At 46.2% G+C, this 20,342-nt stretch overlaps 1 protein-coding gene across 5 annotated transcripts in view; it reads right to left on the reverse strand.

The window, feature by feature from the left end:
- Positions 1-2,583: 2,583 nt before the first annotated feature.
- GABRA5 (gamma-aminobutyric acid type A receptor subunit alpha5) overlaps positions 2,584-20,342 on the reverse strand; it is an 82,909-nt gene continuing 65,150 nt past the window's right edge. For all 5 annotated transcript variants that reach the window (XM_009428669.5, XM_054666872.2, XM_016927797.4 and 2 more), the window contains 4 exons: positions 14,454-14,597; positions 11,718-11,870; positions 8,363-8,574; positions 2,584-3,858 (listed from right to left, as the gene is read on the reverse strand). In XM_009428669.5, coding sequence (XP_009426944.2) covers positions 3,559-3,858; positions 8,363-8,574; positions 11,718-11,870; positions 14,454-14,597 — 809 coding nt within the window. In that variant the 3' untranslated portion in view covers positions 2,584-3,558. The remainder of the gene's footprint in view (positions 3,859-8,362; positions 8,575-11,717; positions 11,871-14,453; positions 14,598-20,342) is intronic.

A 20,342-nucleotide genomic window follows, 5' to 3' on the forward strand; every position in this document is an offset into this window, starting at 1 on the left:
ATGGTATTGTGAGCCCTGGGTTAGAAATTATGAGGACTAAGATCTAGGCTTGCATGTCCTCCTAACTTTTGATACGACTCTGAGCCAATGGATTAACCTCTTTGGGCTGCAGTATCCCTGTTTATAAAATAGAGGTTACTCATTTAGTGTACCTGCTTCTCATAATTTGTCCTGTAAACTAAGAGTGTCTGACTGAGACAGGTCTTCATCAATTTAGGAAGTTTATTTTGCCAAGTTTATGGATATACGCATGACACGGCCTCAGGAGGTTCTGACAACATGTGCCCAAGGTGGTTGGGGCACAGCTTGGTTTTATACATGTTTGGGAAACAGGAGACATCAAACAATATATGTAAGATGTACACTGGTTTGGTCCAGAAAGGTGGTACAACTCGAAGCGGGGAGAGGGCTTCCAGGTCATAGGTAGACAGCCTGGTTTAGTGAACCAGTAAAGCAAAGGAAGCAATCAGATATCCATTTGTCTCATGTGAGCAGAGGGATGATTTTGGGTTTTGCCTGTCCTTTGTCCACAAGGAACTTCTTTGTGGGCAAATTGTGAGGGAGGTATGTAGCTTCTTATCTTTGTAGCTATCTTATTTAGGAATAAAATGGGAGGCAGCTTTGCCTGAGATAGTTCCCAGTTTCACTTTTCCCTTGCTTTAGTGATTTTGGGGTCTTGAGATTTATTTTCTTTTCACAGTCCCATGAGAGACATAAAGCATTATTTCTAAGACATGAGAAGGACAAGTAGGTCAGAAGATTTACAACCTCCTTGTCAATCTTCAACAGAGGATGTTTGCTGTGCTATTTTAAGTTTGATAGTTACTCCAGAGGCATTTGAACCCAATTTTTTGTATACAGACACATACTTTGAGGCCAACATTAGTCAAGGCTTTTCCTGGATAGGTCTTTAGATTCCAGAGAAAGTACAGAAGTAATACTGATTAAAAACATATTAGAATATTCTCTCTATTTGTGGTGATGTCAAAAGATATTTAAATATCCTTGCTCTAAAAGCATGGTACTGTAATTTATAATTATTTTCAGAACTTTTTATTTCTTGCCTTGTTATCATTATCCCCAAGGTGATTATTATGTTCTCATTAAAAATAACAAATGCTGAAATATCTACAATACAAAATCAGAAAGTAGAAAGCTAATGTGACCTTTTTCACTAAATATTCATCAGAATTAAGGTTCAGCAGCTTGTAAATGTGGTAGGCATATCTTCAAACTGGAGCTCATTGGAGGTTTTCTGTAATGAAGGCTAGAACTTGTCAAGAAAGTTACTGACACCTGATATGGAAAACATCGTTTTCTACTGTGGCAGGGATTTGAGTTACACACAATGTACGTATTTGTCCACACTCAGCAAAGGTGCCGTTAATACTTGTGTATTTCACACTAAAAATTTTGCTTCAAATGAATAAAGCAGTAAGCTAGTATTGGACTCTAGTTATAATGACATGCATGCTGACATATGGAGTGGGAAATGCATTGCCATCTGAAATTTATTTTGAAATGTAGCAAAAAAAAGAGATAGATTGAGGATGGGTGTATTGATGGACAGATAGAGGGAGAGATGACAGGTGGTGAGGACACCTGTTGCTTACTCTTCTATCGATGGATTGAGATGTTTAAAGAGGGTGTTTATGCATGTAGCCATTTGGACATAATTTACAGTATATTTTTCTCCAAACCACAGCACAAAGCTAAACTCTACAGACTATAGGAGAGGAATGTAACTATATAGTATACGAAAACAGGATCTTCTATTGAGCCTTAAGTTTGTTTTTTGTTTTTTTGTTTTTTTTTTGGCTGGGATTTTTGCTGTGGTATAATAGAAAACACTCTCATTATACAAATATCATCATTATTTATAATAGGGAAATGCTTCTTCATGTGCGCACTGAAGAGGATCTTTTCTGCTGGTCTTTACCCTTCCATTTGTGAGATCCTAAAACCAGTTAATGAAGGGGCAACGCAGGAGTTCAGGACTAGCCTGGGCAACATAGTGAGACCCCTGTCTCTATGAAAAATTTAAAAATTAGCCAGGCATGGTGGTGCATGCCTGTAGTCCCAGCTACTTAGGGGTCTGAGGTGGGAGAATTGCTTTAGCCTATGAGGTTGAGGCTACAGTGAGCCATTATTGAGCCACTGCATGCCAGTCTGGGCAACAGAGCAAGACCCTGTCCCAAAAAAAAAGTGGGGTGGGACGGGGGGATAATGAAATCTTCCCATATGTAAAGAACCAAGTAGTCACCATGCCCACAACAAACACCCACCTTGAAACACACTCAGAGAAGACTCTATCAAGTAGAGGCCCAAGCGACACTGCACCACTGAGAAATTTGTGATGGACTATACCTGCTTTTAGCTGTCTACCCTCGCTGTGGTTTAAGTAAGTTTTCTCTCCAGGTGCTACTCTGTGGAATTAGGTTGGACCAGAGACAAGCCACCAAGTAAACGTTTTGTTTTGTTTTGATTCATTCCCAAGCAATTTCACAATGGGTTCCATTTATGCCACTTTCAGGAAATGAGTCCACCAAAACATGAAATTAAAAAAAAAAAGAATCCTATATGTCCACAAGATCAGTTCATTTTTTATTTTTTAATGAACATTTAAGATTCATATACAAAAGCTGACAGAGCAGTAAGTCCAGTCATGAAATACATACAAGGAAATAAAATGGAAAATAACTCAATTACAATTTCTCACCACTGAAGCACTACACGCTGGCTGTAGGGAGAGGTGGTCAGTGTTTCAGAGACAGCGATCACATGGGCCAAGTGCTGAGAATGTCATCAAAACACTGTTTGTTTTAACATCTCCTTTCCTTTCTTGGCTATTGTTCAGGTAGTGGGTGGTGTGGGGTAAGAAATGTTTCTTTTTCTTCCCAAAAAATTTAAGCAGTTAATTTTTTTTCCTCAGGGAAATATTTTGTGTATCTAACATATGATGTATTTCTGTTATTAATCTGTCTGCATAAAAGTTTGCCTATTCTATTTCTTCGTGTAAGATCATGCAGTACTTTCCTAATTTCAGAACAGTAAGAATTATCAAAGGCAATTCATTTTGTACATAAATGTCCAAGTTTCCTCATAATGGAAAACGTGCTCTTTATGATCTCTGTTTCTCGCAATATAGTTGGTCAACTAATAATCATGGAGAGTTTCCTAAAATATTTATTCACTGGGAAAATTTGTATGAAATGACATTTGAAGTATAAAAAACATTGTTAGGTAACACTTGAAGCAGTTAAAAATATACGTATCTTGTTTGTAAACTATCAGCGTATGATACTGGGCATCTGAGTGTCAGTCATCGTATCCTGTTTTTCCAGAAAGTTGTTTGCTTGAATTATCAATGGGACATCTTGGAAACATCTGAAGTTACATATAGAAACATCAAGGCAATATTATTTGTACATATTATTAAACATGCAAAAATTTCCTGAAAGATAGTGCTCACATATGGAGAGTCCCTGTGAGCAAGACCTCTCCTTGGTACCATTTTGCTGGAAGTATGGCTGTCTTGGAGTTTGGGAGTGTGGCCGGTTATTTTGGAGAGGCGGCTCCTTTTATCACCGGCTCCCTATTCAAATACGTTGCCCAGTAAACTAAGTTGAAAGTGCCGAACAAGACTGGGAATACGATTCGGGACATTTTGTCAATTTTGCTGATACTGTTGTAAGTCTTTTTGCTTTCAGAAGTCTTCTCTTCAGAGGGTTTTACTGAGACTGAGGTTGTATTCGAGGTCCCTGCTGGGGTCTGTTCCTTCGGAATGTTTGGGGGGTGAGACATCTTCCCAGTTGTAAAAGCGTTTGTTGACTTATTTAGTATGACTTCACGCTTTTTCTGCAAAATATAATACGAATGTAAGGACACGCCATTTGCAGGCAACGGTCAGCTCACCTTGGAGTTCTAAAGGTATACCTCTCAAAAGAGAGAAACACCTGTTTAGCCTGGGAGAGGGCCCTCCTCCACTGATGTCGCCAGGTAGCCTGCAGACAGCGCACACATGAGAGCTATGATTGCTATTAAAGTCTGGCAATCCCACAACGGGATACATTCCCAGAGGAATACAGATCATTCTACCATAAAGACACATGCATGAGAATGTTCACTGCAACACTATTCACAATAGCAAAGACATGGAATCAACCTAAATGCCCATCAATGACAGACTGGATAAAGAAAGTGTGGTACATATACACCATGGAATGGTACAGCCATAAAAAAGAATGATAAAAAGAATGAGATCCTGTCTTTTGCAGGAACATGGATGGAGCTGGAGGCCATTATCTTTAGCAAACTAACACAGAAACAGAAAACCAAATACCACATGTTCTTACTTACAAGTGGAAGCTGAATGATGAGAACTCATGAACACAAAGAGAGGAACAACAGACATTGGGGTGGAAGGTGGGGAGGGGGAAGAGGAGCAGAAAAATAACTATTAGATACTAGGCTTAGTACTTGGGTGACAAAATGATCTGTATAACAAACTCCCATGACATGAGTTACCTATACAACAAACCTGCACATGTACCTCTGAACCTAAAATAAAAGAAAAAAAATAAAGTCTGGCATTTCTCAAGATCTTGCCATAAACGGAATTAGGACTTGCCCCCTGCAAGGCAGCCATCACTTCTTTACCTTCAAGTGCACCAGCGGGAGGGAATACGGTGTGTGGATATAAGGGAAGCCCTAAGATGTGGCCTGCCGGGAAGGAGGAAAGGATGCGATTAAACATCATGGTACAGAATGCATTCTTTTGGGAAGGTATCTTCCACCCAGCACAAGGCTTTTGAGAATCACCCATATTGCTGTGTATATCAGTCGTCCCCTCCTTTTTATGGCTGAGTGACCTACCTTTGCATGAATGTGCCACCGTTTGTTTACTATCCTATCGATGGACACCTGGGCTTTCTAATCTTAACTCTTATGGATTAAGCAGCTATGAACATTCTTGTATACATTTTTTGTGAATATTTTTTTTTGGATATAAAATTCTAAACAGGTAAGTTACATTATGGTGGAAGAAATAAAAATAGTGGATATGTTTGGAGAGGTGGGGTCAAGCACTGCCTGGGAAGAGGCATGGTGAGCTTTCTGGAGGCTGGTGATGTCCTCTACTGTGGCAGGGATTTGAGTTACACACAATGTCCATATTTGTCCACACTCAGCAAAGGTGCTGTTAGTACTTGTGCGTTTCACACTACAAATTTTGCTTCAAAGGAATAAAACAGTAAGCTAGTATTGGACTGTAGTTATAATGACATGCATGCTGACATATGGAGTGGGAAATGCATTGCCATCTGAAATTTATTTTGAAATGTAGCAAAAAAACAGATAAATTGAGGATGGGTGTATTGATGGACAGATAGAGAGGTGACAGGTGGTGAGGACACAGGCATAGGTAAGTGTTAACAGCAGACAGGTTTTCACTGTAAACCTCTTTAAACATTGCTGTGTGTTTAAAAATGTGCACAATAAAATGTTAGACAACCTGTGTTCCACTACTAAAGTAATATAGTCTCATTAATTAAAACTTGAAAAACACAAGAGAGTGAAGAAAATAAGTCAACCATTAAGAATAAAGAAAAGATAAAAAGCAGAAAGCCCAAGCGTGGAGCAGGCGTCAGGGGAAACAGGTGAAACAGGTGAACCAAAACCAGGCCAGGGGCAGGGGCATGAGGACCCCCTGGGGAAACCGTGCGGGAGCTTGAGGGAGGCGGGCCACACCTCGGAAATGCGATGGCAGTTTTGCCGTCCCCGCCTTCCCCACCATCACTGAGAGCTCATGCAGATCTGCCAGAAGAAATCCATACATGTGAGTTACTGCTTAGAATGGTTCTGTCTCTGGGTAGAACCAAGTGAAGGGCAAGCCCTTTAGAAGATACTGCTCTGTCCTGAGGGTGTGCGTTTTTACTGGGAAGGAATGTGCAGCGGGGGTGGGGGCGGGTGGCAGGGAGCACCCGCCTGGGACTCAGCATAGTCACAGCGCTGGTGGTGATTTACACGCGCCCTGGAATCTGCCTTGCCAGAAGGACGTGCTCCCCAGCTGCAGGCAGTGTGGCCAGGTGTCAGATCTTCTGGCAGCCTGAGTTGCAGAGGGCTGTCTGGCCAGAGTCAGGCCCTTCCTGGGGAAATCAGACACATCTGGTGGGCAGCGAGGCAGGAGTCTAAAGCCCTGGCCACATCCCTGACATGAGGCAACTCCACTGGGCATCAGCTCACACTCCCCAGCGGGTTAGCCTGGGCTTTGCTGGGCCTGCATCATGGTTCAATTTCTTCCTCTCTGAATCTCACTGCCTCCTGTTTCCTTTCCCAAACGTTCACTCCTAAAAACTGCCTTACACCCCAAACTCTGACCCAATGTTTGCTTCTGGAGATCCCAACTTGGAATGATGGTGAACACAGTCTATTTTTTTAAAGTCCTCTCTACTTCCATGGAACAGTTTACTCGAGTAGGCTGACACCAGGCTGTGGTATTCACGCTCGTGGCCGGTGTCTGACCGCGGGGTGTGCAGCCTGCATGCCTGCAGATGCACCATGGCTTCCAGCACGCAGAGCCTTCCTGGCAGCAGGGGTGGAACCCCCAGCGCCATTGCCTTCCCAGGAACGAGTCTTAACATTCCACAAGCCAGCTTGAGGCACGCGGCTTATTCTAGAAGACCCTTTCTCTCCTCGGATTAGACAATGCGGGTCACTTTCATCCTCTCTCCTCCCTCCAACCCTCCATTCAGAATTCAGATCTATGGTGATTAGATCAGCCGCCACAGGAGGCAGAGCGGACATGGTGATTGACAGTGTTGGCGACACCCAACAAGAACACCCAGCCACAGGTGTGCTCTCTCCATTCACCCGGGGGCTCATGTTCCTCCTAGACTCACAGGCATGAGCCCAACAACCTCAGTGACTGCCAGGGACTTCCGGCTCCTCCCTGACCTCAGACCAGGCTCCAGCCCACTATCCATCATGCACCTTCTATGTCCCAGGCAGGTGACAAACAAGCACCTTCCAGCAACACAGTGCAGGGTGTTGGGAAGCCCCGTCTCCCCAGACTCCATTCTCGTTCCTCCCTGCACAGCACCTTCTCTGGACCCCTGGTCTGCAGGAACAAGTTCAAACGTGTCGGCCAAGAACCTCTATCGTCTGAGAACAGCCTGCTCCCAGCCCCCCAGTCCCTATCACCCAGTGCAGTCAGATCACTCCTGTCCCTCCTCTCAGCCCTCAAAGCATACCCGTGCCCGAGGCCCTTCCTCCGGTTTCCCCTTTCCTCCCTTCATGAGAGCACCCAGAATGGGTCCTGCCAGGCCTTCCTCCAACCCGGGAGCTAGGCTTGGAAGTGGGGCTTCTATGCTGAAACTACAGCGGGGGAGGGGCTCCTGGCACTTGGAAATAGTGAAGGCCCAACGGCGAGGTCAGGCCAGAGCTCCTGACAGCGGAGTCAAACCCTCAGAGCAAGCACAGGGCTGTGGATGGGATGGAAGCAGGTCTCCCAGGGGAACCAGGGCCTCCTGCTCTGCTGTAACTGGCTTGAGGCCCCTGGCTGGGAGGTCGGACTTATACTTCGAGGCCTCTCTAACGCCTTCCAGGACTCCCTTCATGCTGATTTTCCAAAGGACAGATTAAGTTTTACTTTCAGGTCGCCCTGATGGCTCTGACCTCCTGTTCTCTCCATACAGAGATTTGTGTGTTTGTTTTCTGTGTGGTGAAATTAGCCGTTCACCACATGCTGCTTTATTTACTGTCCACGAATGTTATTCTTATCTCCCCAAGGAAACAGTACAGCTTGGAATAACATTTTTTCTTCAAATGTTCTTAAGATTTGGGCATAAATCAACCTTTAAATACTTGGTGGTTCTTTGCTTTGTACAGAGTAATGCTTTCACAACAATTTATGTGCCTGGTGTAAGGGGGTTCAATCATGCACTCGGTGGGGCTTGGGTGTGCTTTGCTGAGGAACACCTTCCATTACATTGGTGCCCCCTTCTCGACCTGAGGGCCACCTGAAGAGGACACCCTGCATGGTGAAATGAGATAAAATGAGCGTAAGAACAGATTCCACAACTAAAACCAGACAAGTCGTCCCTCAAGATGCAGGAGTTACTTCTGCCAAAATAATAGGCTTGAATATAAATAGGCCCAAGCCATTCACACCCCATCGCCTTTTGCTGGAGTGAAAGTTGGACCTGTTGTCAGTAAGACTTGGTGAGGGCCTTGAATATGAGGAAAGGAGCATTTGGGGGCTGGCGGGTAGGAAGGAGCAGCACCTTGTCTCATGTTTGGATAGAATCAGGCACACTTTCTCTGTCAAGGGGACCTGGAAGAAAGGAGGAGAAATAGTCAGTACCTTGATCTTGGCTGCTTCCAAGGCTTTTTTGCCATCCCAGGCCCAGCCTCTCTTGGTAAAGTAATTGACCGTGGCAAACTCTATCAGCGCCGAGAAGACGAAGGCATAGCACACAGCTATGAACCAGTCCATGGCGGTGGCGTAGGCCACTTTGGGCAGAGAGTTCCTGGCGCTGATGCTGAGGGTCGTCATGGTCAGCACCGTGGTGACCCCTGCGGGGGTCAGGCAGGGCAGAGTGAAAAATGGAAACAGGGGTCAGTGCTGGCACCCAGGACCCCAGTACAACACGCCCAAAGTGATAGACACAAAGGGGACTAGTGATTTTTATTTTTATCTTGAGACAGAGTCTTGCTCTGTCGCCCAGGCTGGAGTGCAGTGGCACGATCTCGGCTCACTGCAAGCTCTGCCTCCCTGGTTCAAGTGATTCTTGTGCCTCAGCTGCCTGAGTAGCTGGGATTACAGGCAGGTGTCACCACACCTGGCTAATTTCTGTATTTTTAATAGAGACGAGGTTTTGCCATGTTGGCCAGGCTGGTCTCGAATTCCTGGCCTCATGCGATCCACCCACCTCGGCCTCCCAAGGGACTGGTGATTTTAATCCCAGCCTGCGCCTTCCTCTACTGTTTTGCTAACATCTAGCACATTCACAGCACTTAGATAGACAATTGCTGATGTTCTGTGTCTTGATTGTCCCTTCCCTTTAGAATGTGAACTGAGGAGGGCAGGGATTCAGGTCTGATTTTGGCTCCCACTGCCATGAACAAAGCCAGGCAAACAGCCAGTGCTCAACAAAGACGTGTAGAGCGAGTGATACGATTCTGCAGCACTAAGGCAAGATCCAAGGCAGAATGACAGTCACATTCATGCCGCAGCGAGTAGGTGCCTCCCAGTGATTTACTATTGCACCTGGAAGTAGAGGGCTCCCTGCAAACAGGTGAGACAGACTTTCACCCGACTGCAGACTTGTAAGAGCCAGAGAGTAACAGAAGCGCCATATCTAAATCTGGGTCTGGGCATGTCACTCCCTCAAAGAGGGAACAGTATCCCCTGGAGCCTGCTGTGCATGGTGCCTGTGGCCACTAGGAAAACTTTGCAGTGACCACACAGCCAGGCTGGATCCCTGGAAGGGGACAGTCCTTTGGACTGGCAGATTATGCACCAGCTACTGGGTCCACTGAGTGTCAGACTGTAGTCTAAACTGCATTCTGGATGGGTGTCAGTATCCCTGTTTGGCAGGTGGGGGAGCCTGAAGATTTAAAAGTATTTAGCAAGGTGCCCAAGCTCGCCAGCAAGGAGATGAGACTACCCACACTGGGAGCCAGGCCTGCTGGACTCTTGCAGTTCACATAGCTTCCACCTGCTAGCCCTGCCTTCTGCATAAGCGTGCACCTGTGTGGGCGATGGGGGTGTAACACACCTGCTATTGGTCAAACTGTGGGCCTGCAAAATTCATATGTTGAAGTCCTAACCTCCAGTACTCTAGATTATAGCCTTATTTAGAAATACAGTATTTAAAGAAATAATTAAGTTAAAATGAGGTCACTGGGATGGGCCCTCATCTGCTATGACTGATGCCCTTATAAAATGGGGAACCTTGGAGACAGACATGCACACAGGCAGCATGCCGTGTGAGGGCGGGAGTGATGCTGCCATGAGCTAAAGAGCTACCAGAGGCCAGGAGACAGGCCGGGAACAGATCCTTCCCTTACAGGCCTCAGGAGGAGCTAGCCCTGCCAACACCCTGATCCCAGCCTTCCAGCCTCCAGAAGTGTGAGATGATACATTTCTGCTGTATAAGTCCCCAGTGTGTGGGACTTGGTTACGGCAGTCCCAGGAGACCAGCACAGCACCAAGGACATGTAGTATGGCTGGGGCTTCATTCAATGCCATCCTTCACAGCTCTACAAGTACTCCATGAACGTCATTCCCTGCATGAAATCAACACTTCCAAAGGAATCAATAGAAATCTTTGATTTTTTTTTTTTTTTTTTTTGAGAAATCCAGTTAATCACTGTGTTGCGGGGGAAGTGTTCCATGCATGATCTTAAACAAGCCTCTTGAGTCTTCTTCTTGGGCCTTTAATATCTTAACATGCATTGGGAATCTCCCTCCACCCCCCACCAAAAAACCCAACAATAACAGGCAATACCCTCCCAGCGTTTTTTCTGCCTACCAGCTAAATTTCCCCTAAAGAGTTCATCAGGCACATTAACTTGGGGAGCACTGCCTGGTCACCAGCCAACCTCCACACCTTCCTGAAACAATCCTGATGCTTGCTCAGGCTTGGTAAGTGAAGCTGGACTCTTGGCTGGAGGCAGAGTGATGATCAGACGGGAGCACCCCTGTGCCACTCACTCCTGAACTCCCTGTGCTCTTGGTCAGCCTACACCCTGGGGGAGCATTAAGATAAAATGCACGCTAACATTTTCCTGCTTTGGAAAGGAAACTGCAATAGCAAATGCTGATGTGTGAATCGTACTTTACAGTTTACAAAGATGTGAGCATCCAGGATCACGACTGACTGGCAAAACTGCCTTTAGTATCTTCCTGAATCTGAGGAAGCTGAGCTTCGAGGTAATTAAGACTCAGACACTCAACTGTGCCTGCTGGGCCAAGGTACCTCCTGAGTTAGAGCTCTCCCAATTTAGTTTATGTCTTAGGGATGTAAAATGATGCTGCTCTAGATTCTTATCAGGTATATATATTTAATTTATTACTATTGTATCTCATTGATTGTTATTTGGTGGTTAATTTTAAAGTGGCAGGCACATTTCAAAGAAAACTACCTAACTTACAAAGTCATACTTGGTGAGAACCAAAAATTCTACAGACTGAGTATCCTTATTTTAAAAATCCAAAACCTGAAACGCTACAGAATCCAAAACTTTTTGGGCACCGACATAATGCTCCAAGAAAATGCTCCGTGGAGCTCATTTCGGATTTTCAGATTAGGGATGCTCAACTGGTATCATGCAATTCTTCCAAAATTTAAAAAAAATCTGATATCCAAAACACTTCCGGTCCCAAGCATTTGGGATAAGGAATGCTCAACCTGCATAGCAAAATCTCACATAAAACAGATACATGCTGGCAACGTCAAACCACACAAAAAGGCTTTTCAACAAGGAAATAACTATCAAATAGACCAAGTGATATTCCTTAAACCCTTCTTTGGAGAGAAATCCTAAACCCTAATCCTTAACATTAAATTCTTAATTAATGGGTCAATTTCTTTTCCAGGTCACACAACAAAGAGGCAGCACTAGAAGTTTCGTGGAGGTTGTTGCTGTTGCTTCGGGGTGGTTAGGGTCAGTCACAAAACACCAGTGTCCAGGCCTGGCTTGGGGACACTCACCAAAAACTGTCCTGGCTGGGACTGATTCCCGGTTCAGCCAAAAGGACACCTGTGATAAGATCACGGTCATTATGCAGGGAAGGTAGGTCTGGATGACAAAGTAGCCAATCTTCCTTTTCAGATGGAAGTGAGCTGTCATGATTGTGTATTCGCCTGCAAATAAGCAAATGACTGCACATCAGTCCCCTAGAGTCTCTGCTTGCTGCATCCAAGGAGTTCACCAGGAGCCTCCCTTCCACTCCCCTGTCGGGTTGGACAAGCATTCATTTGTATGATCTGGGTTAAGGAGAGGACACAGGAGGATGCATGAATTTGTTATCGGTCATTTTATAAGGAAGTCTTATGACCCCTGGTCTCTGAAGAGCCTTTGATGACGGATGCTCTTCCTGGGGAAAATCAGATTTGTGTGTTTTACTAATCTCCAGTCACAATCTGTGCCTCTCTACCCCCACTCCCTCGCCTGCTTCTGCAATTAGGATTTCAGGATTTAGCCTCCCCAGATGTAACTCAGGATTTCACAGAGCCCTGCAGAGGGTGGACAGAGTCCTTCCTGTTTCCAGCCTAGAGGCTCCAGGGAGGTGAGACGACCACTCCCACCAGCAGCAGGCCCTGTGCTGGCTGTGTCGCAGGTGCAGAGTGAGATGCAGCAGCTCAGGAGGCTCTGGGTCCTGGCAGCTCAACCCTTCTGCCACCTACCAGAGAGGTGTCACCTGTTTTCTGAAATCGGGGGCATTTCGTTGGCGATGCCCCAGTGCCTTCTCTGGATTTGCCTGGCTGTGTGGGAGGCACGAGGAGACCTCCCATTCATTGCTGAGAATGATGCCGTCCTCACGGTGAACTGGTAAGGAGCTGAGGTCGGGGGCTGTGGTCAGAGAGTGTGAGGCCCGCTGGGCCAGTCTTCTTGCTACCTGGATTTGCCTCACCTTGGGGAGATGGGAAGTGTTCTTTGAGGGGTGGAGGAAGAGCAATTCAAAAAACTTTGGCTGAATTGCGAGGAGTGGATGGTGTGGCTGGAGAGCTGGGATGCACTGTGAACGTGGGGAGAACAGGCTTTGGGGGCTCCATCAGCGCAGGCTCTGGTCTGTCTGTCAGAGTAGTGGTCTGCTGCTGCAGGAACTGCGTGTTGGGACATTAGAGTCTGACAGCACAGTTGCAGTGCTTACTGTTGGGATGGAAGCCCACAGCTCAGCAAGGGCCACTGTGGATGCTTCACTGAGTGCCAACTCAAAACATGGCATATGTCGGAGACGAAGGAACCATAGCAATCACATGTGGCAAAAATCTGCCCTCTAACACAAGAGGAGCCAACAATCTCAGCAGTGCCTGGACAGGCCCGCAGTGCAAAGGTGCACTTTCCCCATAGTCCGCAGCAGGTGAGGGAGCAGAGCCGAGAAATGGGCAAAGAAGAGGGAGAGGGTATGTTGGTAGCAAGGACTGGATCTCTACTGGTGATCCAAGTCTTTGTCTCCTTAGCACTTGAAGAAGTGAAATGGCATTCTGTTTTACAGTAGGGCTTGAAATTACTCTCCTACTTCTAATTATTTTGGCGGTAGTTCTTTTCATTTTGTTTTATTTTTGAGTTGAGGGTAGGAAAATTTGGTAGTGTTTGTTTTAAAAGACTGTAGAATGCAAATAGGAGTAGAAATCCCAGTTATTAATATTTAAAGAACTACATGAAACAGCTCCAAACTGGAGCATCACAATTGCTTACACCAAACTCCTGCTGCACTACTTTCCACTGGTTTGCATAAAACCGGCCAGTTCCCTCTGCCTTTCCCTTTAGCATGGTAACCAAATGGTGAAGCCATCCTCCCAGACTCTCATATCCCCCAGGGATGCCCAGCGCGCAGGCCCGTGGGTCAACAGGGTGCTGACTGCGTGTGTGTGCATGCAGAACAGGCTATGCACTAAATGGCCTGTGTGCTCGGCCAGCTGCAACGGTAGGGGTGCTGACAATCAGCTATGCTGACAGAGCGTTCCCCTGAAAATATCCTCTGGGGCTTAGAGCTCTTTCTGCCATCAGGGCCCCCTCCCTCCCTTTAGGCTTTTCTCCAAGGCTGCAGAGGCTCTTTGGAGCTCAAAACCCCCTCCCTTGCTCACGGTACCCTTGGTGACCTTGACCTCTATGGCTGGGCCTTCCTGTCCTGGAGACATCTGGCCACATAACTTGCAGGCTCTGGAGATGCAATGCATCCTGTTTCTTTGGTTTCCCCACCAACTTTGTGTCAAGGGAAGCCAGGCTGGGATGGGGCTATATTGGCCCTGCAGGGCTCAGGCCAGCCCAGGGCACTTGGCATTGAGAGCATCTGCTTCCTTCTTGTACATTTCAGCTCTTCTCTGTAGGCTGCCTGGTTGTGCTTTCCCAATTTCAACTCCAGGGAAATCTCTGCACTGTTTAAAGCAGGAGGTGGGGGAGCAGGTAACTGGGGTATTTGTAGGAAGCTGTCTACCTTTCCTGCTTAGGCAGGTGTTATATAAGCAGGTCCACCGCAACCCCTGGCCACAGCTGGTGCCTCTGTGTGCAGCTGCAGGGAGGGGCAGGCTGGGAGGATTCCCTTGGCCAGCTCTCATACAGCTGTGGCCCATGGAGAGCACAGCTGGTCAGGACAGGGTGTGTGGGAGGCTGCTGTGCGGCCTCCCACGTGGCCCCTGCAGAGCGGTGCTGGGAGCAGCGAGCTCTCCGAGGGTGTGGTGTCCTGAGTGCGCCTGGGAGCACAGCGCGTGCCAAGCCCTCACCTGTGCTGGTGCTGATGTTCTCAGTGCCCACCGTCTGCCCCATCAGGTGGTACTGGTTCAGTCTGGAGCCATCTTCCGCCACCACCACCGACTTGGTGGAGCCGTTGGTCCAGACGTAGACGACTTCAGAATTAGGGTACGCATCTGTATGAGGAGGGGGCAGAAAGTGACATAAACATGAAATCATTCCCAGCTTTTACTAAAGTAGCAAGAGAGAGGATGAGAACGTTTGAAAAGTCAAGGTTCCACGACTTAAAGAATGCATAGGGTGGTTGGACCAGGGCAGACGCCACTGCAGTTCGGCATCTTCCCATGTCTAAAGGCCTGGGTGCCAGGCTGCTGTCTGGCACTTCCAGGTACACTTGTGTTTCTCTGCAGAGCGCACGATGGTGCAGGAAGTGAGAATATGAGCTCTGAGACCAGAGTGCCTGGGTCCCTCCAGCTCTGTGACTTTGGCAGGTCACTTATTCTGTGTGCCTCAGTCCCTTCATCATAGAATGGGATAAAAACAGCAACCATGTCTGAGGGCTCTGGCTATGACTGCGTGACCTACATCGAGATTTACAAGCACAGAGCACCTGAAGCAGCGCCCGGCCGCATTCCCTACTCCAAGGCTTCCACTCTGCAACAGGCACCTGCTGTCCACGCCATCCTGGGTGTGAAGGTGGTGTGGCAAGCAGGACCTGCACCCCTGGTGTCACACTTGTGAATATGGTACCTTACTTGGCAAAAGACACTGCTGCACATGGAATTCATGTTCTGGACCTTAATATCAGAAGATTATATGTGATTTTCCCAGGGGGCACAATCTAATCACTTGCCTCCTTAAAAACAGAGAACTTCCCTAATCAGAGAGATTAGAAGCATGACAAAAGGGCTCCACTCACCACTGCTGGCTTGAGGATGGAGTAAGGGGGGCCATAAGCCAAGGAGAGTGGGCAACCTCTAAAAGATGTGACTAGGCTGGAATATATTAATCTGGAAGCTTGCAAAGGAGCCCAAAGCTTAGGGCAGTTCTGGGAGTCAGGGACTGTATTAGTCCGTTCTCACGCTGCTATGAAGAAATACCCAAGACTAAGTAATTTATCAAGAAAAGAGGTATAATTGACTCACAGTTCCACATGGCTGGGGAGGCCTCAGGAAACATACAATCATGGCGGAAGGCACCTCTTCACAGGGTGGCAGAAGAGAGAATGAGTGCAAGCAGGGGAAATGCCAGACGCTTATAAAACCATCAGATCTCGTGAGACTCACTCACTATCATGTGAACAGCATGGGGGAATTGCCCCCATAATCCAATTACCTCTACTAGTCCCGCCCTTGACATGTAGGGATTATTATAATCCAAGGTGAGATTTGGGTGGGGACACACAGCCAAGCCATTTCAGGGGCCATCTGAGAACACAAACATTCATCTAAACAGCGTGCAGAGCACAGGAAACAATGCCGCCCTCATCAGCCGATGAGGAGCTAACAACTCAATGCCAAATCTGCTCAAGGATGAAAGGGAAGCAGGGAGAGGAAGAGAAGGAGAGATGCAGGGAGGGGGATATAGGGTTCCTCTGGGACTTGTAGGGGTCTGAGGGTGGAGAGGCCTCCTGCAAAGGCCTGGAGGGAGGCAGACTGAGGACATGAGACACGATGGGATTCGTGAAGTGTGGAGGCTGTGGCCCACTCATCACTTTCCTCAATCGGACTGCTGATGGCTCCTCCTGGACTCGAGGCCAAGTGGCATACTAACCCGGGACCAGGGGCACGTGCCTGAGCACTGCCAGCAAGGAGAGCTGTGGGGAGGCTGGCTGGGGCCGAGGCCAGCCTGACCTGAGGCCTCACTGGGTGCAAGTCCTGTGAGCCGCTTTCTCCATGGTTAGGGGGCAGAGGTTGGATGATAATCCTTACCTTACAGGAAGAATCCAATGAAATAATCATTGTAAGGATGAAAGATACCTAGAATCACTGAGTGACATATAATGCATCATCATAATTCACGTGGTCTTGTTTTTCAAACTACTAGTGAATATTAAATGACCTCTTGATATTGACGATGTTAATAGCACTAATAATGACAGCAGCAAGAGACAATGTGGTTGCAGTGCGTCAGCTGGACATCACCAAGTTCTGCTCTCCTCATCACATTAAGGGTGGGAATAAATGACCCCTTGTGTCCATTTCAGCTCCACCGTTCAGCAACCAACACTAAATTCCTTCTCTGTGTCAGCAGTGTGGCGTTCAATCTTTTTGCCGGGACAAGAGTAAATGAGGCAATCAGGTTGCAGTGCCAGCATTTGTCATGATTTAGAACTCCGGAAAACATAAAGCTCACCCTCTTCTGACCACACATCAGCAGAGCCAGGCAAGAAGGTCTGAAACATTTTCACTCGCATAGGGCTTGGAAATTCATCACCGTTTTCCTTCAGGCTTCTTCCCCTGAGTTGACCCTGCCTGTCCTGTCCTAGCCTTGCAAATCCTGAGTGGGAGGTGGCAGTGGCACAAATTCTCAAGGTATTTCAGAAACCATGGGTCTTCTGAATAACTACAAAGGAAGTAAGGCAGCATGGGCCTGACACTCACTACCAGGGTGGCCTTGAGCAACCTCTTTGAGCTCTCAGCCTCAATTTCCCCATCTGTAGATCAGGGAAAATAACCCCCATCTCCTAGTTCACTGATGACAAAGTGGATATGTGAATGTCGAGTATTTAGCACGCACCTGACTCACAGTAGGTACTTCATCAACAGCAGCTATAATGGACATAACCGTGTGGGGAATGATTTTTCCTTGGTGTCAAATCCGAAAAGGTCTTTCTACTTTAATTTACTTTCTTATTCTTGGTCCAAAGCAAACTCAGTTTGTGAGTCTCTGGTAAGCTCCGGCGACTGTGTGACTCTGTGTTTTCACTGCTTGTGACAATGCAGATTAGAATGTAACAGGTTCTTGGAATTTTTGGGATTTGAAAAGGTACAGGGTTTGAGTTATCTAAACCCATATCTCTAGGCTTCCCATTCTTTCTTTCTTTCCTTTTTTTTCTTTCTTTCTTTTTTTTTTTTTTTAAACATTCTCTTTCTATCGCCCAGGCTGGAGTGCAGTGGCACGATCTTGGCTCACTGAAATCTCTGTTTCCTAGGTTCAAGCAATTCTCCCACCTCAGCCTCCCGAGTAGCTGGGATTACAGGTACCTGCCACCATGCCTGGATAATTTTGCATTTTTTGTATAGACGGGGTTTTGCCACGTTGGCCAGGCTGGTCTTGAAGTCCTGGCCTCAAGCGATACACCCGCCTCGGCCTCCCCTCTCTTTGAAAGCCTGGGTGGGAATGAGCAGAGTAACAGCAGCACAAGACCTTGTCACAGCACCCCAATGACACCATCTGCAGTCTCCTGAGCTGAACACCAGGTCAGCACCTAACACATCAATGGTAAAACTTTGAAAAATACAAACAGATAAAGACATGTTATCTCTGATGGCCTACTGGACACCCAATATCTCTGCTTTAAATTTGACAGTAAAAATGACGTGAGTGGGGTTTGGCCACACCCTTTCCCTTGCCCAAGATCAAATGGGAAGTAAGAGGAATAAGCCAATGGGGATGAACAGATAACACGTCTGCCCAGGTACCAATAAAGATACACTCCCATCACTGTGCCACAGTAAGACCTTGCAGAATCACATAGGGTTATGGCCATGACTGGCCTGACAGGGAGAGAGTCAGAGACCATGCTGTTACTATTTATGAACTTAATGGGCCCAGATCAGGAAAGAAGAAAAAGGACTGTCACTCTCCCAGCAGAAAAGACTGTCTGCCCTGCAGACAGCAGTGAGAAGCAAGGCAGGAGGCCAGCCGTGTTTAGGAAGAAATCTATCATGTAACAATTGCTTACCCCTCCCTCATACGCCAGTTGGCTTTTTTACCTTCAATTCACCAGCTCCTTCCAATTATTTCCAATTTCCTCATGGAAAACAGTATTTCCCAAGTCATCTGGTCTTAAAATGGAGTGGCTGTCTTTGAATTACGTCCCTCTTTTCCCCTCTACATCCACTTTTCATATCTGGCCACCACCCTGCTCTCTGCTCCCTCACTTCTAACGACTTCATGGGAATTCCCAGCTTTTGGTTTCAACTCCACAAATAGTGATTTTTGCATATTCTTCGTCTGCTCAACAAACATCACTCAAACTGCCTGCTACTTTTTTTTTTTTTTAAGTTCCGGGATACATGTGCAGGATGTGCCTGTTTGTTACATAGGCAAACATGTGCCATGGTGGTTTGCTGCATCTATCAACCCATCACCTAGGTATTAAGCCCAGCATTCATTAGCTATTTTTCCTGATGCTCTCCCTCCCCCCACTACCCCACCACAGGCCTCAGTGTGTGTTATTCCCCACCCTGTGTCCATCTGTTCTCATTGTTCTAGCTCCCACTTGTAAATGAGAACATGCAGTGTTTAATTTTCTGTTCCTGTGTTAGTTTGCTGAGGATGATGGCTTCAGCAAAGGACATGATCTTGTTCCTTTTTATGGCCGCACAGTATTCCATGGTGTATATGTACCACATTTTCCTTATCCAGTCTATCATTGATGGGCATTTGGGTTGATTCCATGTCTTTGCTGTTGTGAATGGTGCAATGAACATATGCGTGCATGTATCTTTATAATAGAATAATGATTTATATTCCTTTGTATATACCCAGTTATGGGATTGCCAGGTCAAATGGTATTTCTGGTTCTAGGTCTTTGAGGAATCACCACGCTGTCTTTCACAATGGTTGAACTAATTTACATTCCCACCAACAGTGTAAACTCATTCCTATTTCTCCACAGTCTCACCAGCATCTGTTGTTTCTTGACTTTGTAATAATCACCATTCTGACTGGTGTGAGATGGTATCTCATTGTGGTTTTGATTTGCATTTCACTAATGATCAGTGACGTTGAGCTTTTTTTCATGTTTGTTGGCTGCATAAACGTCTTCTTTTGAGAATTGTCTGTTCATGTCCTTTGCCCACTTTTTAATGGGGTTGTTTTTTTCCTTGCAAATTTGTTTAAGTTCCTTGTAGATTCTGGATATTAGACAATTGTAAGATGGATAGCTTGCAAAAATGTTCTCTCATTCTGTGGGTTGTCTGTTCACACTGTTGATAGTGTCTTTTGCTGTGCAGAAGCTCTTTAGTTTAATTAGATCCCATTTGTCAATTTTTGCATTTTTTGAAACTGCTTTTGACATTTTTGTCATAAAATCTTTGCCCATGCCTATATCGTGAATAGCATTGCCTATATTTTCTTCCAGGGTTTTTATAGCGTTGGGTTTGACATTTAAATCTTTAATCCATCTTGATTTGATTTTTGTATAAGGTGTAAGGGAGGGGTCCACTCTCAATTTTCTGCATATCCTGCCTGCTACTTTGACTCTTTCATATTTAAGACCCTTCCTGTTTGAGTGGTAATGCTATCCTGTCACTTCCCCAGATGAGGCTTCTCCTTTGTTTCAATATCTTGACAACTGATCGGTGGCCATTTGTGTTTTGTTCTGTTTTCCGTTATACCTCTTTCCATTCAAATCCTACCAGATTCAGCTCAAAGCATGGTCCTCATAATAAATATTTCCATCTATGAATTCCAAATGGTTTCAACTGCACAAAGGTATTTAACCCAATTTTCCAAAAGTGCCCATAATGAGCTCCTTGGAAACAGACCATGGTTCATGCTTCTGTGTTCCTCACTGCACCTAGCTGAGTGCTGAATGCTTAACACACCTGCTATAGACTGAAAGTTTGTGTCTTTCACAAAATTCTTCTGTTAAAATCTAATCCTAAATGGGATTGGTTGTAAGAGCCTTCGAGAGGTGATTAGGTCATGATGGGGGAGGCCTCATAAAAGAGGTCTCAGAGAGACCCCTC

This window comes from Pan troglodytes, chromosome 16 (assembly GCF_028858775.2).
Source record: "Pan troglodytes isolate AG18354 chromosome 16, NHGRI_mPanTro3-v2.0_pri, whole genome shotgun sequence".
Lineage (NCBI taxonomy): Eukaryota > Metazoa > Chordata > Mammalia > Primates > Hominidae > Pan > Pan troglodytes.